At 40.5% G+C, this 17124-nt stretch overlaps 1 protein-coding gene across 5 annotated transcripts in view; it reads right to left on the minus strand.

The window, feature by feature from the left end:
* The window catches only part of KIAA1549 (KIAA1549 ortholog), a 141181-nt gene that overhangs the window by 11995 nt on the left and 112062 nt on the right, over nucleotides 1-17124 (minus strand). For 4 of the 5 annotated variants that reach the window (XM_068190935.1, XM_068190933.1, XM_068190931.1 and 1 more), the window contains exons 11-18: nucleotides 15430-15632; nucleotides 11938-12062; nucleotides 10774-10788; nucleotides 7238-7443; nucleotides 5280-5503; nucleotides 4064-4208; nucleotides 2243-2476; nucleotides 1273-1325 (exon numbers count right to left, since the gene is read on the minus strand). In XM_068190935.1, coding sequence (XP_068047036.1) covers nucleotides 1273-1325; nucleotides 2243-2476; nucleotides 4064-4208; nucleotides 5280-5503; nucleotides 7238-7443; nucleotides 10774-10788; nucleotides 11938-12062; nucleotides 15430-15632 — 1205 coding nt within the window. The remainder of the gene's footprint in view (nucleotides 1-1272; nucleotides 1326-2242; nucleotides 2477-4063; nucleotides 4209-5279; nucleotides 5504-7237; nucleotides 7444-10773; nucleotides 10789-11937; nucleotides 12063-15429; nucleotides 15633-17124) is intronic. The other variant, XM_068190932.1, reaches the window with a different exon arrangement.

Below are 17124 nucleotides of genomic sequence, written 5' to 3' on the forward strand. Positions count from 1 at the left end.
AACTTACTCTACTGACACTGGCAAAGCCAGAATTTGAACTTTTGCAATTTACTTAAGTTCAGGCTGCCTATGCCAAAGAATGATAAACTTCTGAATAAAAAACACATTGTAAAAGACACTATCTTGCTCAGGTGTATTAACATGGACTACAGCACTTTCATGATTCATTTATCACATTTTCCCTGAATATGTAACTGGCAAACAAAGACAAAATCTCCTCAGTAGCAAACAATAGGTTATGCTTTACACTGGCAATCTCAAAGCTCAGAATCTTCAAGGTAACCTAAATTACAAAGAGCACACCACATGTCTTACTGTGTGCCATTTCATGTATGCTCCACTCATACTGAAACTGCCACCTCCAGCCAAGAACTAAGCAAGATGCTTAGAAACCCCTCCTTTTCTACATGGTCTTCTCAAAATCAGGTTGCAGAACAATAAATGAAGTTCTTCACAGCTATTTTACCATGAAGTTTCCAAGGCAGTGAAGATTTCAGGTGAAGTCTAATGAATGACATGAGTAGCTGTGGGATATCATCTCATATGGTGAACTCTAAGAAGGTAATGAAAGAGCAGCACAAGGCCACCATTTTACCAGCCTGCCTGCAGCAGCCTGGGGAGGGTGAGACAAGTCTCACCCCAGTGAGAACCATGACTCAAGTGTCCAACTTCACATGTGGTTAAAACACACAAACCAAATGTGAAATTAACAATCACCTGGACAACCGGTCTCCCCTTTACACAATTCTCCTGCAGCAAGGGCAGGAGAAGATGGAAAATTTGTTCTTCCCCTGATTTTATAATAATAGGGCTGCAAGGCAGACTTTCTCTGTGAGGGTCACTGTGCTCTGTCATTTATTCTCAACTCAGTTAAAAATAGAATGAATCTGTTAGTCATATGAAAGCTGTTGTGTGTGACTGTTGCCCTGAGGATACAGAAACAAGATGAAAGCAAGAGTACTGTGAGAATTACACGCATCTGAGTAACTGTTTCAGGCTCTCCAAAAGCTCATACTCAGTGGTTTACTGAATATTGGAAGGATTTTGCTATAGCTGAGGGGCTAGAAACACATTTCTTTTAAACAGAGGCTTGGATTCCATACAGCATGCATATGTCATTTATGCTTCATAAATAAATAACAAGACTGGATCTGGACTCCTGTTACTTCTCATTTATACAGTACTTTGCATAATAATATACCACTGCCAGTATGAAATCTAGAGTAATTGCAAGGAAAATAATAAATGATAATTTGATCAGTAAAAAGCTACCTTGGTAGGAGACCTGGTGCTGTTGGCGGAGTCATTCCAAATTCCATGTATCTCTGTCAGAAGAATGAAAAAAACCACCAAATTAAAATCAACATTCATATCTTGGGAACTCCACAGTCAGTCTTTTAAATGATGAATGGCAGAGATCACTAAGCCTGTATGTAGGACTTGATGGCAGCCATAAGAATTTAAATTTTAGAAACAAAGGTGCACAAGAAAATCTGGGAATCACTGCTACAGCAGCTACAGTCTCTTCTGTAATCTGAGTCTTAATTTAAAAACCTTTCAGAAATACTTTTTCTCACTTGCAGAAGATCAAGAGCTGCTCCAATGTCTACTTAGCAAAAAACCAACCTTTGCATTTGGAAATCTCTTTTGACCTCAAACAGCATCAGACTGCAGCAGATAGAACACAGGGCTCAGACTCATCAGAACTTAAGATAACCTACAGGATTATCTATGTGTTTCACTGCTCCAAAAAAAAAAAATCACGCACAGAAACATTGCTTCCCTATCACTCACTTCCTGAAAATTTTTGGATATCCTGCTGAAAAATATGACCTACGCCAAATACATTCTTTTCTTCATTGTCAAAATAGAAACTACCACACATACTAAAAAAAAAAAAGTTTGACTCCCAGACACAGCAAGACTGACTTGTGAAAAATCCTAACTGAGAAGAACTGAAATTATCTTAAAGGAAAACTCTTGTCTTCTCTTGTGGCTGAGATGGGAAAAGGGAAAACAAACCAAACAGCTCAGAAAGCAAGTTCACCATCTTGTGACAGTAATTTCTGAATTACATTCCGCATTTGTGCTAAATCCTGACAGCAAGGGCACAACACAGTGGCCATGGCTCAAGCGCTGCTCGCTCCCTGCCCAGAGACGCCTTTTGAACGGCATCCCAAATGTGCCGTTTGCTGCCCAGCTGGCCCACGAGGCGATCCGTTCCTGCCCGGCAGCTGCTCACCGGCTGTCCTGCCGAGACCCCGGGCGGAGGCACGGCCGTGGAGTTGGCGGCCTGGCTGCTGGGAGCCACCAGCGCGAAGGCGTCGTCCAGCAGCGAGTGCATGGTCTGCCGAGCCTCCTCGATGGACGGCTGCGGGGGCACGTACTGCGACACCGGGTGTGGGGGCAAGCCAGGGAACTTCCCCACATCCACCGAAGACGACGTCTGCGGCTCGGCAGGCAAGTCGGGGTCGGACTGGAAGAAACAGAAGGAAGGTGAAGGGCAGCCACAGAGAAGGTCTAGCCAGCTTCCAAACTGTGGGCTTTCAGTCTGAGCAACGCTGTCTTGGCCAGAACCACAGCACCTGCCCTTACCCTCCCTGCTGCTGCGTGCACATACGTAACACCAGCAGCTCAAACACTACATTCAGTGTGATCTGAAGGACTCTGAGCTCAGGTAAGGCAGCAGAGCTTTGGGCAGGAGTTACTCAGCTATAACAGAAATCTTGTGGTTTGCAAGCACGTAATGAAGTCATGCAGAGAGCATTTCTCCACTCAGAAAAAAAACATCAGCTCTATCTACATCTTTGACTTCTTTGCAGCTTTTGCAATTCTAAGAAATTAAATCAGTCTTTAGCTTACAACTGACCACATTATCACCTCCTCGAAAAAGGCAGAAAGGAAGCAGTTAAGGAACTAAGTGGTTACCTGCATGGAGCTTGAACTTGGGTGCATCACCTGAATGGGATTCATGTAAGTGCTTCATTGCAGCAATACCTTAGGCATGCATCATCATTATTACCTGGGATCTTACCACATGGGCTTATTGTTCATCAGTGAGAGGAAATTAAACGAGCTTTACAGCAGCAGACTTATTATCAGAGCTCATTCTTACCACTGCATGCAGACTGCAAAATCAGTCGTCAAGAGGCACAAGCCTCTACTTCATTAGGAACTTAGCATTCTGAGCAGTCTCACTGCAGATGCCAAAGGGGCTGAGCCTGCTGTGTGCCATGTCTTAATTAAACAGCTTCAGATGATAATTCATTCTACTGCAGCATGACATTAGAATCATCACACTCATGTTTGAAGGCAAAGGGAAACTGCGGAAATCGAGATCAGAGTCACCTGACCACATATGCAGCTAACAGTGAAATTTTCAAAATTATTAAACCATCTTTAAAGATAAGAACAGTCCAGGGGCTTCCAATATTAGCATTTGGCTTCATGAAATCTGCTTAGAAGTGGTTAAAGATGCCTAAGTACTGTTTGTGACATGGATACGACTGAACAGAAGTATTCTCCAGTGTCTTTCTTTTTTTAGATGGGAGACAAAATTAATTTTCAAGACATTGCACTAGAATTGTTTCAAGTTACTCTAGTACAAAGACGTGTTTCTCTATCATTAATAATTAATTGCCACATTTGAAAGATAAAAACATTTCTCACAATAAGACCTGAGTCTTCCATTCTGTAAGAGCAAAGGATGAAATTTGCTGTAATATATGAATATATAACATCCAGCAAATTGGACTAGAGTGAAACTATGTTCAAGATATTGTGGAACATGTCAAGCACACTTTCATGTGCATAACACAGTGGCACTAATGAAAACAAGGCTTTGGTTCTTGGCCTCTGTAATATCAAGGAATACTCGGCAAAATTATACTGCTTAAAAATTACAGACTGACAAAGAAATCCTTATTTCACTTTGATTTACATGCTAACTGCATGACTGAAACTAACCATATCATATGGACCATAAACAGAAGGCCAAAAACCTGCCAATGTCACAGCTGTCATCATTATCAGAACATTCCTGCCATTCAAGAGACATACATACAATATATGCAGAATTATTGACTCCTGGAGGCCTTTTGTATGTCCCATCACTGTCAGTTGTGATTAACCTGTCCTTTTCGGCATCAATCGGACTCCCATTTATCTGATGGCGACGGCGCTGCTTGGGAGAACGTTTTGCACGAGAACTTACAGGAAAAAAACCAAAAAGCAGAGAGACAGAGACAAAGGTAATCACAATTATTTTTGAAAATTTTCTTTTCAAGGTTGAACTCCTCTGCCCATTTCCTCCAAGTCGTCCTTGCCTCAGTCCCGTTTCTCTTCTCTTTCCCAGTTTTCCATGCCAATCTCATTAGGTAGCTCAAATCTCTTCCCCCAAGCTTCTCTTAATAACACTCTCATTGGCAACTCTCTGAAACATCCCATTCTTCCCTTGAATTCTCTCCAGAGTCACCTCCCTCCCACATTCAGCTGTCCAGTGTTCCAGCTCCCCAGCCCAATGTGTGACACATCTGCAGCTGCAGAACAGACCACACTGCCAACAAGTCTTTGTGCTTGATAAAGAGGGTTTAACCCCACCAGGCAAACCAACTGAGGAACTCATACCCCTGGAGAAAAGCTACCTTCTATCAGTGCAGAAGCACCTACTGGGCACCAGTGCTCCAGGAACAAAGTGCCTCTATTCATAAGCCTGTAACAGAACCCAGGGAAAACTTTCTCTGCAAATACAAGGGCAGGAAGGCAGATCTGTGAGCCTGACAGATGTGCCTTATAACCTTTTTATGTATTCCCTCTGGGTGATCTCAATGATTTGTGAATTTGCCTTTAACATTAAGAATTTTTAGGTTGTTCAAGGTTTTCCTTATTTTACATATTCCCCACCCCCACTCCTGCTTTATAAAAATATTACTTGCAGGTTTTAGTGCTGATATTGCAATTTTGATCCCTCTACACCACACAAGAATTATTCAAACAAATGGCAGAGCAAATACTAAATTGTTTTAAGACTGTTTTCATACATTCAGGCTTATTTATCAAGAATTCACTGCTGAGAACTTGTAAAAACATAATTTGAAATCAAAACATAGTGGCATATACTGAAATAAATGAAAGCATCTAGAACAACCTAATCCTTTTCACCTAGATAACTCAAATTCAACTAGTGATCAAAATGATTTTCAGCTCTGACAGTTAAGAAGTGCAGTCTTGATGTAGTTTGGATACTGATTCTAAAAGAGTTCCATCTTTGAGATCCCTACCTCTTCCTGGGCTCTATGAAGACAGTAGGCACACTGCCTCCAGGGTCCAAGATCTTGTCAATCTGCATCTGTGCCTTGCGATATATTCTGTGCTGCTCTTTGGAGTCAACCACCACCACGTCATCCACCACTGGGAACTCGTAGTGCCCTTTACGCTTGGCGCGGAGGCGGATCTTATTGCGGTGATGCTCAATCTCGGATTTATGCCTCAGGGCTGTTTGTATCTTCAGGAAGGAGAAGGAAAAAAAAAAGGGAGGAATATTCTTGCACTTGTATACTTTGCGAACTGGATTTTGCTGCTCTTCTGTAAACCTCTCCTCCCTCTACCTCTCTGCATGCCCCTGCCTCCCTCCCCCCAATCTCTGAAGAACTAAAATCAGTCACACAATTTATGAGCACACTTTCTTTCCTGGATATTTCGCAGTCTTCCCAATGTCTCTGCAGGTAGATGTACTATCATACACAGCACGATTGCCAGCATGGCAGGTGCAATTAGAGGCAAGTGGCAGTTTGTTAATAAAAGGCAGGAGGAACACGAAAAACTTCTCCTGTTTGCCAGACATAACACTGCTCTGAAAAGATAAGACTAGCCAGTCTGTACTTACCTATGCTAGGCAAACAGATACTGTTGATATTTGATCAACAGTGTTAAAATCTGCCACCCTTTCCCTTTAATGACATTCATCACTTAAGAAGCAAGAACTTCCAAGAGCCAACCGAGCTCATAACTCAGTGCCTCTGCTGAACATGAGAGGCTACATATGCTATGCAGGAACACAGCAGCAACACAAGGGCCCAGATCCCCAGATGAACATGGCACTATCAGCTCTACATCATCTCGGAGGCTGAGTTTTCATGCCTCTCTCCTACCTTTTTTCAAATTTCATGGAGTACATTTCATTATCTGGGTAAAGCTGTTGTAACACCACACTTTGTAAGTCCTGGCCCAAAACCCACTGAAATAATTCCTATCACTGGTAAACACTTAAGCACCAGATTAGGTAGCAACAACTGCTCTGCCTGTGCTGGACTAGTTCGGGAACACATATGCATCAGGAAATTAAAAACCAAATAAAAATTGATTTTTGTGTATTCTCTCATGAAAATCCAAAAAAAATAAAAGCATATATAGGACTCAAGTCAGACTTGTTCTTTATGCTTATAGTTAGAATCATATGTCTTCTGCCCATACAGACAGATTTCTGTTTTGTGGCTCCTCTTGCCTCTGTATCCTAGATATACATATTTGCCTCTCTTCAGTAAGGTACCGAGAAACACAGATTCTTGACAAAGTTACAATTTTGAGTAATCAAAATTCAGTTACAGGTTTGAGTAATATTCCACTCTGAATTATGAAAAAAATGTCATCTTACACCAAACCAGGATGCAGGTAGGTGCTACTGTCAGGCAGCGTATGATGTGGTTTTACTGTGCATCACCCCTCCTCATGCCCCAGGCATGCTCATATTCTGCTTACAATAGCATGAGCCTCAGAGAAAGCAGGAAATTTTGTATGTTTACTGTCAAGTAAAAACATCAGAAGTTGAAAACAATGAACTGGGCTGCAAATTCACACCCCAGAATATTTTGAGAAACTTATTTTTACAACCAACTTGCTGAGTCCTGAAAAGTAAAAGAATAGTGTAGAATAAAAACAAATGTGGGCCATATGTTCCAATTCTCATACATTAATTAGCACAACTGTCTTTAAGTCATGTCCTGCTGACTAGCAAAGGGATGCTAACACAAAGATATCCTGACCATCAGGTCCTCTCTGTGTTTAAATTTTGGTTTAGGCATCTCTTAAAAACAGGTCAGATAATTTCTCTGGATGGAAACAGGATTATTCCTGTAATTTGTCAAGGAATTTACGAGGAACTCCTTGTAAGAAACTGGATATTTTTCACTTGGCTAGGCATAGAATCCTCCAAAAACATGCAAAGCACTTTCAAAAATACCTCTTTATTAATTTTGTTGGTCTCTGCTACCCGGTCGGAGAGCACTGAGTTCTGAACTGGAGGTGCTGCCATGGGTTGCATGGCAATCAGCTGGATCTTGCTCGGGACCCGTCTGCTGGCATCTGAAGAACGGGACATCCTATCCACATGTTCAAAGATAGAGGCTGAGGAGTGCTGCTCGTTTCCACTGCTGGTCTGAGGAGGTCCTAAATCATCAGAACCAATACAGAGTGAAGCAGTGCTGCCAGGGTTATCACAGTCAAATGTTAAGCTCTACAGATGCTGTGCTATGAAACTATCCCCTGTTTTCCATCTGTGCCTAATTTGCCCTACAGGCCTTCCAGCTGACTCACATTTAGTGTACAACAAGTTTACCCCGTGGTTTGCAAATTATAAACATTTTCCCATTTTATTTCCAGAAGGTGAGCTGTCATTCTTTATTTCTGTAAATCAAGCTCTTGGCACTTGCAAACCCCCAAAATCTCAATCTACTTTACTGCATAAAAAGCTGTTTAAGTACATTCTGCTAATGATTCCTCTTATCAGTACTTAAGGAGATGCAAATTGCTCAAATGGGGGTTCAAAGAGCAATGAAAGATGTCTCAATGCAAAATGCATTTCTTAAGTGATAGGAGTGATACAGGAACTAACAAAAAACCTCTCAGAAATCCAAACAAAAACCAAAGAATTTTACAGACATTTTACTAATTAACACTTTTAAAGCAGATTTTTTTCTCTGAGACAGGATAAATATTTCACATTATAATAAGCAAGCTGCATAAATACTGTCATGTTGTAATTTGTTGAAGAGGTTAAACCAATACAATCAGCAAAAGACACTATGAAAACCAATATGCACAGAAGTGCAACCCAGGTCCTGCCAACAGTTAATTACGTCAACAGAAATGGGTCATCTTCCTCAAAAGACTTGCAATCTACAGGATCACCCTTGTGATTTGCAGTTAAGCACAGATTTAGTAATTTTTTTTCTGAGCTAGACCTAAATCAGAAACTGTTATGCAGATGAGCAAAAGCTACTGAAAGCTTTTGAAATAACCTTCTGTCTTATCCACGTGATAAAGCCACACATTCTCAAACTGCTTTTCACCATGAAATACAAGCAATGAGAGATCAAGACTTGTGACTCTCCTTATAAGGGAACACAACAATGTTGAGGGACATACCCACATCTTTCCACAGACTTATAATAAGGAGATGTGGTTCTCAAAATTCAAATCAGGAGGAATATCTGATTTGATTCTGATACAGAATCTGTTGTTGATCAACATGATCCAACTACAACAGACAGGAAGGGAAATAAAATAGTCCCTGCTATGATCCTGTTGCAACACGTGCTGGTAACACAGGATCGATTCAACACAGGTTGAAGGAGTGAATCGTATCTTCTGTGGAATGTCACAGTAAATTACTTGCTCCTTTGCTTCCCTCTTCCACCAAAACAAGGGAGCAGGACAATAAAGCAATAGTATGCTTTATTCTATTCAAAGCATACTACTTCTGGGCTGGAAAGCAGTCTGGCCACAAGTTAAGCAAAATCCCTATTCATATTTCTCAAAGTTGATCAAAGCATTGTCAAACATACAAATTTATAAAAGGCATGCATGATTTATAAATGTGATTTCTCTGTACAAGTGTTCTGAGAAAAGAAGGTAAACAGCTCCATTCAAGACCTCTGGGTCCCAAATGTTTAGCAAGACACAGAGCCTAAATGAAGCAGATTCATCTCTTTTCTGTAGCTATTTGTTTCATCTTAACCATTTGTTATCTCCACAGCCCCATCTTCATGCATCTCTCAGAAGTGTGCAAGCATTGCCTCTCACAGAGAGGGGCACAAGACATATTAAGGAGTTAGTGTGAAGCCCTCAGAGCAGCTGTGTAGTCAATAGAAATCTGAACTTCTGCATCCATCTTCCCCGAACATTAATGATTTTTTCCTCACCTTTTCACTCTATCAGCCATTCCCAAGCTCACTGACCTCCAACATAAAATTGTAAGGGTATTTTTGTATTACTTGGTTAGCGAGGCCCAATACTTTCAATTACACTAAGCATTCACTCTGAATCTTTATAACTTCATCCATAACTTTCCCTTGTACACACATAAACAAGTGCTTGGCAGGGGCCTCTTAGCTGAAAGGGTTCTTAAGCTCATTTGGTAAAACAGAAATCCCACCGAAAAATTTTGGTAAGGCTCTACAGTAACATCATATGCTACTCCTTTTTGCAGAAAAGATACACATAAAAAACCCTCATAAGCTGCATATGACCTTTAAATCCTCTCTGTGTGCCTACACTCAATGTGTCTATAAATACAAACCAAGATGGAAGTACAGAAAAGTAGATGAAGTCAGGAACAGCGTAGCACTGTACACATAAAACAAAAGGAGAAATGGTTTCTAACCCAACATAAGAACGATGTCCTGAAGAAGTTTTGACAGAGAGAATAAGCATAATTTCTCATTTCAAAATTCTTATATTACACTATTATTCACGTTTAGAAAATCTTCCTTATAAAGCTATTGGATGGCACTACATGAATGAAATTTTGATTTCAGAGTAATTCAGCTGAGGCTAAAAAATAATGGAGAGGTACTTAATACCTCAATACTGGTCAGACAATGTTTTAACAATCAGTCCATAGAGGTCACATGCCATGATCACTGTTCATCACTGCTCCCTGAGTTGAAACCATTAACTGAACTGAAATGTCAGGAAGCTATGATTTCATATGAAAACCAATACAGCTGGAGACAGAGAAAGGCTACTGCTTCCTGCACCCCCAAGAGACACAGCAGCCAGGATGCATAAGGCCTCATCCAAAATCAGATAAAGTCAATGTGATTCTTCAACTCATCCATTGGTATCTTAACCATGCCAGAGTATGCAATTAGAGATAGATTTCACACAGTTTCTTTGTATCCCAGAAGGGGACATCCCAGGATGCAGCTGAAGACTCATTACACCCACCAGTGTAAGCAGCAGAGTATGGAAGGATGGACAGAAGGTTGGCTACTATAGCATGGTCAATGCTATCAGAGGACACAAATCCTTGTTTTATCACTAGATGTGTTATACATCAAAGACATCATCAGCTTTCTCCTGCCCTATGTTTGCCATATCCTGGCAGAGAAAACACTAGTTCACAACAAAATATTTGTGTTTCCTTGCAGGTAGCTCATGTTTTTCTTCGGCTTCCAGTTAATGAATTCTACATTAATTCTAATATTATTTCCAACTTGTTTATACAAATCTGGTTTCAGGACCAACAGCTGCCTTAGTTTTGCTTCTTTCACATTGATGTTTTCCTCAATAATTTGAAAGAATTGGGAGGAAAAAAATTAGAAAAATGTGCTGGATTACTATAATTTGTGTTACTGAGACTTTTTTTATACTTCAATAGCTCAAAACCAATTTTATTTTCTTAGAAGACAAACTCTTCCATCCTTAAGACATAATTGCAGCTACCCCAACACCCCTATTCATATTTGTACTCAACTACCAGCTCTGGTTACTTACCCACTCTGTTTGCTCCTGACAACATAAAAGAAAAAGAAGAGACAACACAGTAATTATGACAAGTAATTTAGCTAGAATGGCAACTGGAAAAAAAAACACAGCAGTAAGATGACTGCATTTACTTTTGAATGAGATGCATGAACTTGGATCAAAATGCCAAATCTCAGCTGCACAAAAAGGGAACTGAATCTCCCATTTAGTAGAGAGCTCTCTGCAGACACTGCCTCCAATTCTGAATGCTAAGAATAGTCCTTACGATTTGCAAACTAGAGGCACCAAATGCTGAAATAATAGTGCATTTTACCCAGTGAGGGCATGATAGGTAGAAAGGACACATTTTACACAGTCTCCTTGCTGCTTTTACCAGGTAATTATGATGCAGCAACATGTAACGTTTCTACACCAAAATGAAATGTTGTATGTTACATAAAGTTTAAAGTCAGAAAATGGAGAGACAAATCTGGAGTTCTCAGTAAGAAGAAATGGGAGAACACTAAAACAGAGCAACAGAATTCCAGTCAGATAGGTTGGAGGAACGCAAACCCTGCTGAGATGTTTTCCCATCTCTTCAAATATATAAATGTATATATTTTAGAGTACCTCCAAGAAAAGTAGTGGCACTTTAATTGGAAACAAGATGGTTCTTTATAAAAAAAACCCAGTGTTATTTACACAGTAGCACTGAATTTTGATCTTTCATGCAGGCATTTTGATGATTGAATTACAACTCATTTGTAAAACTTTGACCTCTCTGGTGTCTTTTTTTTTCATATCACTTTTTCAAAGTTACTGCTACAGATACACTCCCCTGGTCTGAAGTCCTGCTGTGACCTCTACTGCCATGTAACTGTCTGCAATCCTGCTGCCATGAGAGACACAATTAGGCCTAGCTGGGAACAGTTTTGCTGGGGGTGTGTGCAGGACAAAAGGAGGCAAGATTCATTCCTGCTAAGCCATTTGTTTCAAAAGCTTGCTGGAATGAAAGGAATGTATAGCTCTCCAGTTTCAACAGAAGAAACAAACCCAAATATGAAGGGATTTTCAGCAGCAAGAAGCAGAAAAATCAACAGCCAAAGATGAGTTTAGAAAAGTTACAGCACCAGATTAACTCTTCAACCTGAGTAAAGCACTAGAGCACACACGGAGGGAGAAAAGGTAACAAACCCTTCTTCACTGCTCTGCGTGGCTTGCCCTCATTTGCAGCAGCTGATGGTCTTGCACTTTCTTCTCCTGTCTCTCTCCCACTGGATTGTTCACTTGCCGTGGATTCAGCATCTGATGGTGAAATCCTGCCACAAACATGACAAAACAAACAAACCAACACGTAACACAAGTTTGCAAGGGGGCATAATTCTCACACACAAAGAATCCTGTGCTAAAATACCTTGTGAAAGGTATTTTAAAATTTTCCTCTGTTTGTAAGTAAATTTATAATACATTATCATAGCCAGATATTTATTGTCATGTTACCATTGTTGTGTGTGAAAACTGACTGCAACACAATTCACATGTGACAATATTATTGAGTAATCTTTCCTTTAAAATATACTACAAGAAAAAGCTCTGCATTTGTAACTAGAAATTTAACTCTCAGAAAGAAAATAATTACATTAGGAATACGAAACCCACATAGGTAACTAGTCTAACATTCAGCTTTACTCACTTGGTGTTCTCTTGCTAACAAATCTACGTGATACATATCTATACAAATACAAATCTATGTGAATATTTCCCTGACTAGCCAAATGTAAGGCCATTCAAAAATGCTTCTTGTATATATTTATTCCATGCAGTCACAAGATTCTTAAGAATATTTGTTATCTAAAAAATTACATTCTCAGTTATTGCATCTTTTGTAGGCAATATAGAAAAATACCATGATTTCCCCAACAAAATACTTCCGCTGTAAAATTATTCTGACAGTATAAAAATAGAAAAAATACAGAGCTTGACACCAAAGCCTGTATCTTTACATGGGATCAGCCTTTAGTGACCACTTTGTCCTGTGAACACTCATATTCTACTCTGGCAAGGAGTTAATTATGGAGAGTGTGCAGATGTCTGAGTGCTAACCTCATTAGTGCAGGATTTGCTTGAGCTAGATGGGTATATCTGAACTAGTCACTGAGGCTCTTGGCTAAGCATCAACCTGCCTAGAGCACACAGACTAAGATAACTATATGCAGCCTGACAAGTCCATTGAAGTTAAATCTACTTGCACCTCTGAATTCAACTTCCCTTTTTCTCCTCCCTAAACAATGCCCCGATCTGCAGGACTGTAATAATAATGACACATCCCAATTAAAAAAAACAATAGCAGGGAGAAGAGGATAAATGGTCCTCAATGAGCTTAGAAATCTGCATCACTGCATCTTTTCCTGTGGGGGAGAGGGTGTGCAGAGCTATCACCTCCATCACCTTTTGTCCTGGTTCAGCAGAGTATGAGGCTGGAGCTCTGTGTCCAGGTCCCCTACTGACTTTCTGTTTCATCTCATTGTGCTCTGCATTTCCCATGATACCCCTTTCTCAGTGTATCCAAATTATCACCAAGTTATAGGAACATAAATAGTGTTGAGTCAACATCAGCCATTTCTTGAAAGTGCTGAGGAATATGCAGTTGTATACTCTCAAGTCAAAACAACAGGTCCAACTCTCAGCTGGAGCCTAGGGATGCTGAGCTTTCTGAACTCAGTTGTTCTTGTTTGTTGTTTCCTACAGATATAGAACGTGTAGTCACATCACCACTAGATTTCCTGGCATGTAACACACAGTCCTGAGCTGAACTGTGATGAACTGAGCTCTGTGTTTCCTCACAAAACATCAAGCAGCTAAACTCAACACAACACAGTATGCTACCATTTCACATTTCAACTTCTGCCTCGGGGAATAAATCTTTTAAATCACAAGCTGACACGGGCACATCAGCATGGCAGGGAGATGATGGCAACATCTCCATAGTTAAGCCTCAAGGAAGATTTGTTCTTATGAGAACATGAGGGAGAAAAGGGAGATTCCCTTCTGAAAACATTTCAAGTGTCTGAACTACAGGTCAGTCACTCTCCCCTCTGTGCCAGGAAGATCACAGAGCAGATTGTTCTGGAAACGATGCTAAGGCACATGAAAAATAAGGGGCTTGGTGACAGCCAACGTGGCTTCACTAAGGGCAAATCATACCTGAATTACTTGGTGGCCTTCTACCACAGAGTATCATTAGAATGTTGGCTTCTGAAATTTCTTCTGCTTAATCTTCTGAATAATTCTAGATTAAATACAGTAGCAACCTCAAATTTCAACTTATTTCTTTTGCTTATCTACATATAAATACAGATGCCTTCCCTTCTCCCAGGTATCATCTCTGTCCTAGGCCACTTCTGAACTTTTAAAAAGAAACAAAGAAACACATGTCTTTAAGATTTATATTACTTTGTTTCAATTTATGTAAGCTACACCAAAACTAGTATAGCTCATTTTTCTTCCATTATTTTCCAGTTTTGTCCACCTTCCACTGTACCACTGGCAGCCTTCTACTTACAAGGCCTGCAGGGATTTAGGAAGACAGGCTTAGCATCTGGAAGGGGGAAACTGAGCTTTATGAAGCCCACATGGGGAAGATGAAGCAAGGATCTCAAGACAACTGGGGCTTTAGAGGAAGCAGAGGGCTGAACAGAGGAGCAAGCTGTGCTGCAGAGACTTGCAGCTCAGTCAGAAACTAATGGTGATTCTTTCTCAGCTCATCCAACCCTGCCCTTGATTGTTTGCTCTTTTTTTTCCTCCCACTGTGCAGTATCACGTAGGTGTAAGCACAGGGAATGCAGAGCTCTCTTTGGAGACAAAGAAGTGTCAGAGTGAGGAAGAAGAATTACTGGGAAGTGTAGTTCAGAGAGGGTCTTCCCAGAGTTTCATTCTTTCTGCACATTTTTTTGTGCACAGATCCATCTCTACTGCACAGCTTTGTTACATCATGTATCCTGTTTGTATCCTACAAACACATTTTTTTTCCAGCAAGGGACAGTCACATCATGTGACTATTGGAAAAGGTTAGGAAAATTCTGCTGATGGTTGACAGACCCTTCTCCATTTGCACAGCTGTGAATTACCATTCTTTTTTCTGAATAAGGCTCATTTGCTACAAGACACCCCAGCCCCCCCCCCCCCCCCCCCCCGATAATCATAAATAACAACATTTCTGCACCTTCCCTGAATTTTGGAGATACAGCTTAGTTTTGGAAATCCTGACTCTTCATCCATGTATTGATCACTATTAATGGGATTGAAACACTTTACCTCTGTCAGTGGTTTTCATTTGTTTTTAACCACCCTCTGGCTTAGTGGCTAGAGATCACAAAGAGACTGCACTGGCAAAAATACACTTGGTGTTTCCAGTGAACAAGCAAGGACTTGAATCCAGCCAGCTCAGCAGTATCTTAAATACCCCTCTTAACTGGGTATGTTCCCTTTAAAAGAAAAATGAACACTAAATTCTCACAACCTTGTACTAACGAGTAGCGAGGTGTAGTAGTGGTGGCTCACTAGCAAACGTGAGTTCCAGAGCTCTGGAACAGTTCTTTCCACTGAAACTGCCCTAAGAATACAACAATTGCTAGTCCTTAGTCAACTGGTGTCTACTGCAATTTGTTTTTATCTCTGTGAACTGACCTCCCTCTGTGTCGAACAGTCTTTGAAGGCTTTGTGGAAGTCTTGGATTTGGGGCTGGGCACATCTCCGTTCTCAGATGGGGTTGTATCCTTAATAGGTCCTGGTAAAGGAGCTGGCTCATGGATAATCAGGACATCATCTTTATTGTGCTGGCCCAGATGCTGCTTAGCAAAATCAAAGCCTTTCACACTGGGGGCTTGTAGCTGTGAGAAAAGAACAAAGACAAGAAATAGGAAAAGTAAGTGACAATGAGTACAAAGGCTTTGGTTCAGATCTGCAAACAATGGGCACTGAGAGTATGGTCAGGCCATGGCAGTCTCAGGAACGAACACAAGAGCACCAGGGAAAAGAAAAAGAAACTCTCCACAGTTTTGTCACCTTACCGCAGTATATGATACACAGTTTAAAACTGCAAATCAATAAATCTAGTTTAAAAATAGACTTCTGATGCTGCTACTGTTTTTTACTGCCATTTCTTTAGATTTAATCATTGTGTGAGGAGTTTTTTGTGTACTTGTGAGTGCAAGGCTGTAGACACCTGTGTACAGACCAAAATGGCTACCACCACCAGGTCATATTTCCATTTCTTCCAGTCAAAATGGATGCAGGATTTTAAATAATCTGAATAATGTCACTGTTGATCCTTCTCATTTTGAGCTCCCCAAATCTGGGAGTGCTTATACAAACACCTAGTTCATGTGATGAAAGATAAACACTCTGCAGATCTGAGCTATACAGCAGCCTGGCAATGACTTGTCAGTCAGTATTGATGCCTCCAGAAAAATGTGGACATCTCTTAGGAATTTCATACTGAACAGACATAAAAATATACAAAAGGCTTTGGTATTTACAGAAATCGTCCTAAAGACCTTATTCAATGGGCATCTTGCTTGAGAAAGACACAGAATTCAGCCTTTTACTTTCATAACTGCATTTACACAAAAAGCTAATCTCACCTTATCAATGACTTGATTCAGATTTAATCAAGGCTCCAAGATTCAAGCTCTCTACTAATTTTTTGGGGGCTTTAGATTAACTGGAAGATCTGAAGAACTAATTAAGAGAAAGTTTTTCCTCAAACCCCATTCAATTTTATGTAGTTTGGAAGCTGAAAGTAGAAAGAAACCTTGTCAACTCCAGTTTCCAAAGCACATGCACACTAAACCTGCTGCACACCACAGGCACAAAATCCTCTGTGTGCTCCTAGAGCCGATTTCCTGCAAAGTGAAGCATGTGCTGGAGTGCATTTATGGCTGCGTCAGGTTCCAGATGTTTAAATGAACCCCCTTTCATAAAGCTTGGCATGCCAACACAGCTAACTGCAAACAGACTCGCCTGATATCATGCCAAAGATAAGCTTGCCTAAGGAATATTCTGAAACAATCTCTTCAAAATATTTTCTCAGTAAGCAAACATTTTCCAAATGATTCTTAGAAAGGGCGATGCAGTCGAGCAAGCTGCCTATTTAAGCCAGTAGATGGCAATAAAAGCTCTTCTGTAAAATCCATCAGTTTATGTGCTGAGGCTTTGGAGTTAATTTCTCACAAAACGAGTAAGCTTATTACTTGAACAAATCTGGATGTCCTTTTCTATGCCCATTTGTCCTGGGCTTTACAAGAGTCCCTTCAATTCAGCATTGTGGGTGATTCAGTTATTGAATTTATGCAAATAACTGCAACCACTGATTCCAAAAGG

Source organism: Anomalospiza imberbis, chromosome 5 (assembly GCF_031753505.1).
Source record: "Anomalospiza imberbis isolate Cuckoo-Finch-1a 21T00152 chromosome 5, ASM3175350v1, whole genome shotgun sequence".
NCBI lineage: Eukaryota > Metazoa > Chordata > Aves > Passeriformes > Viduidae > Anomalospiza > Anomalospiza imberbis.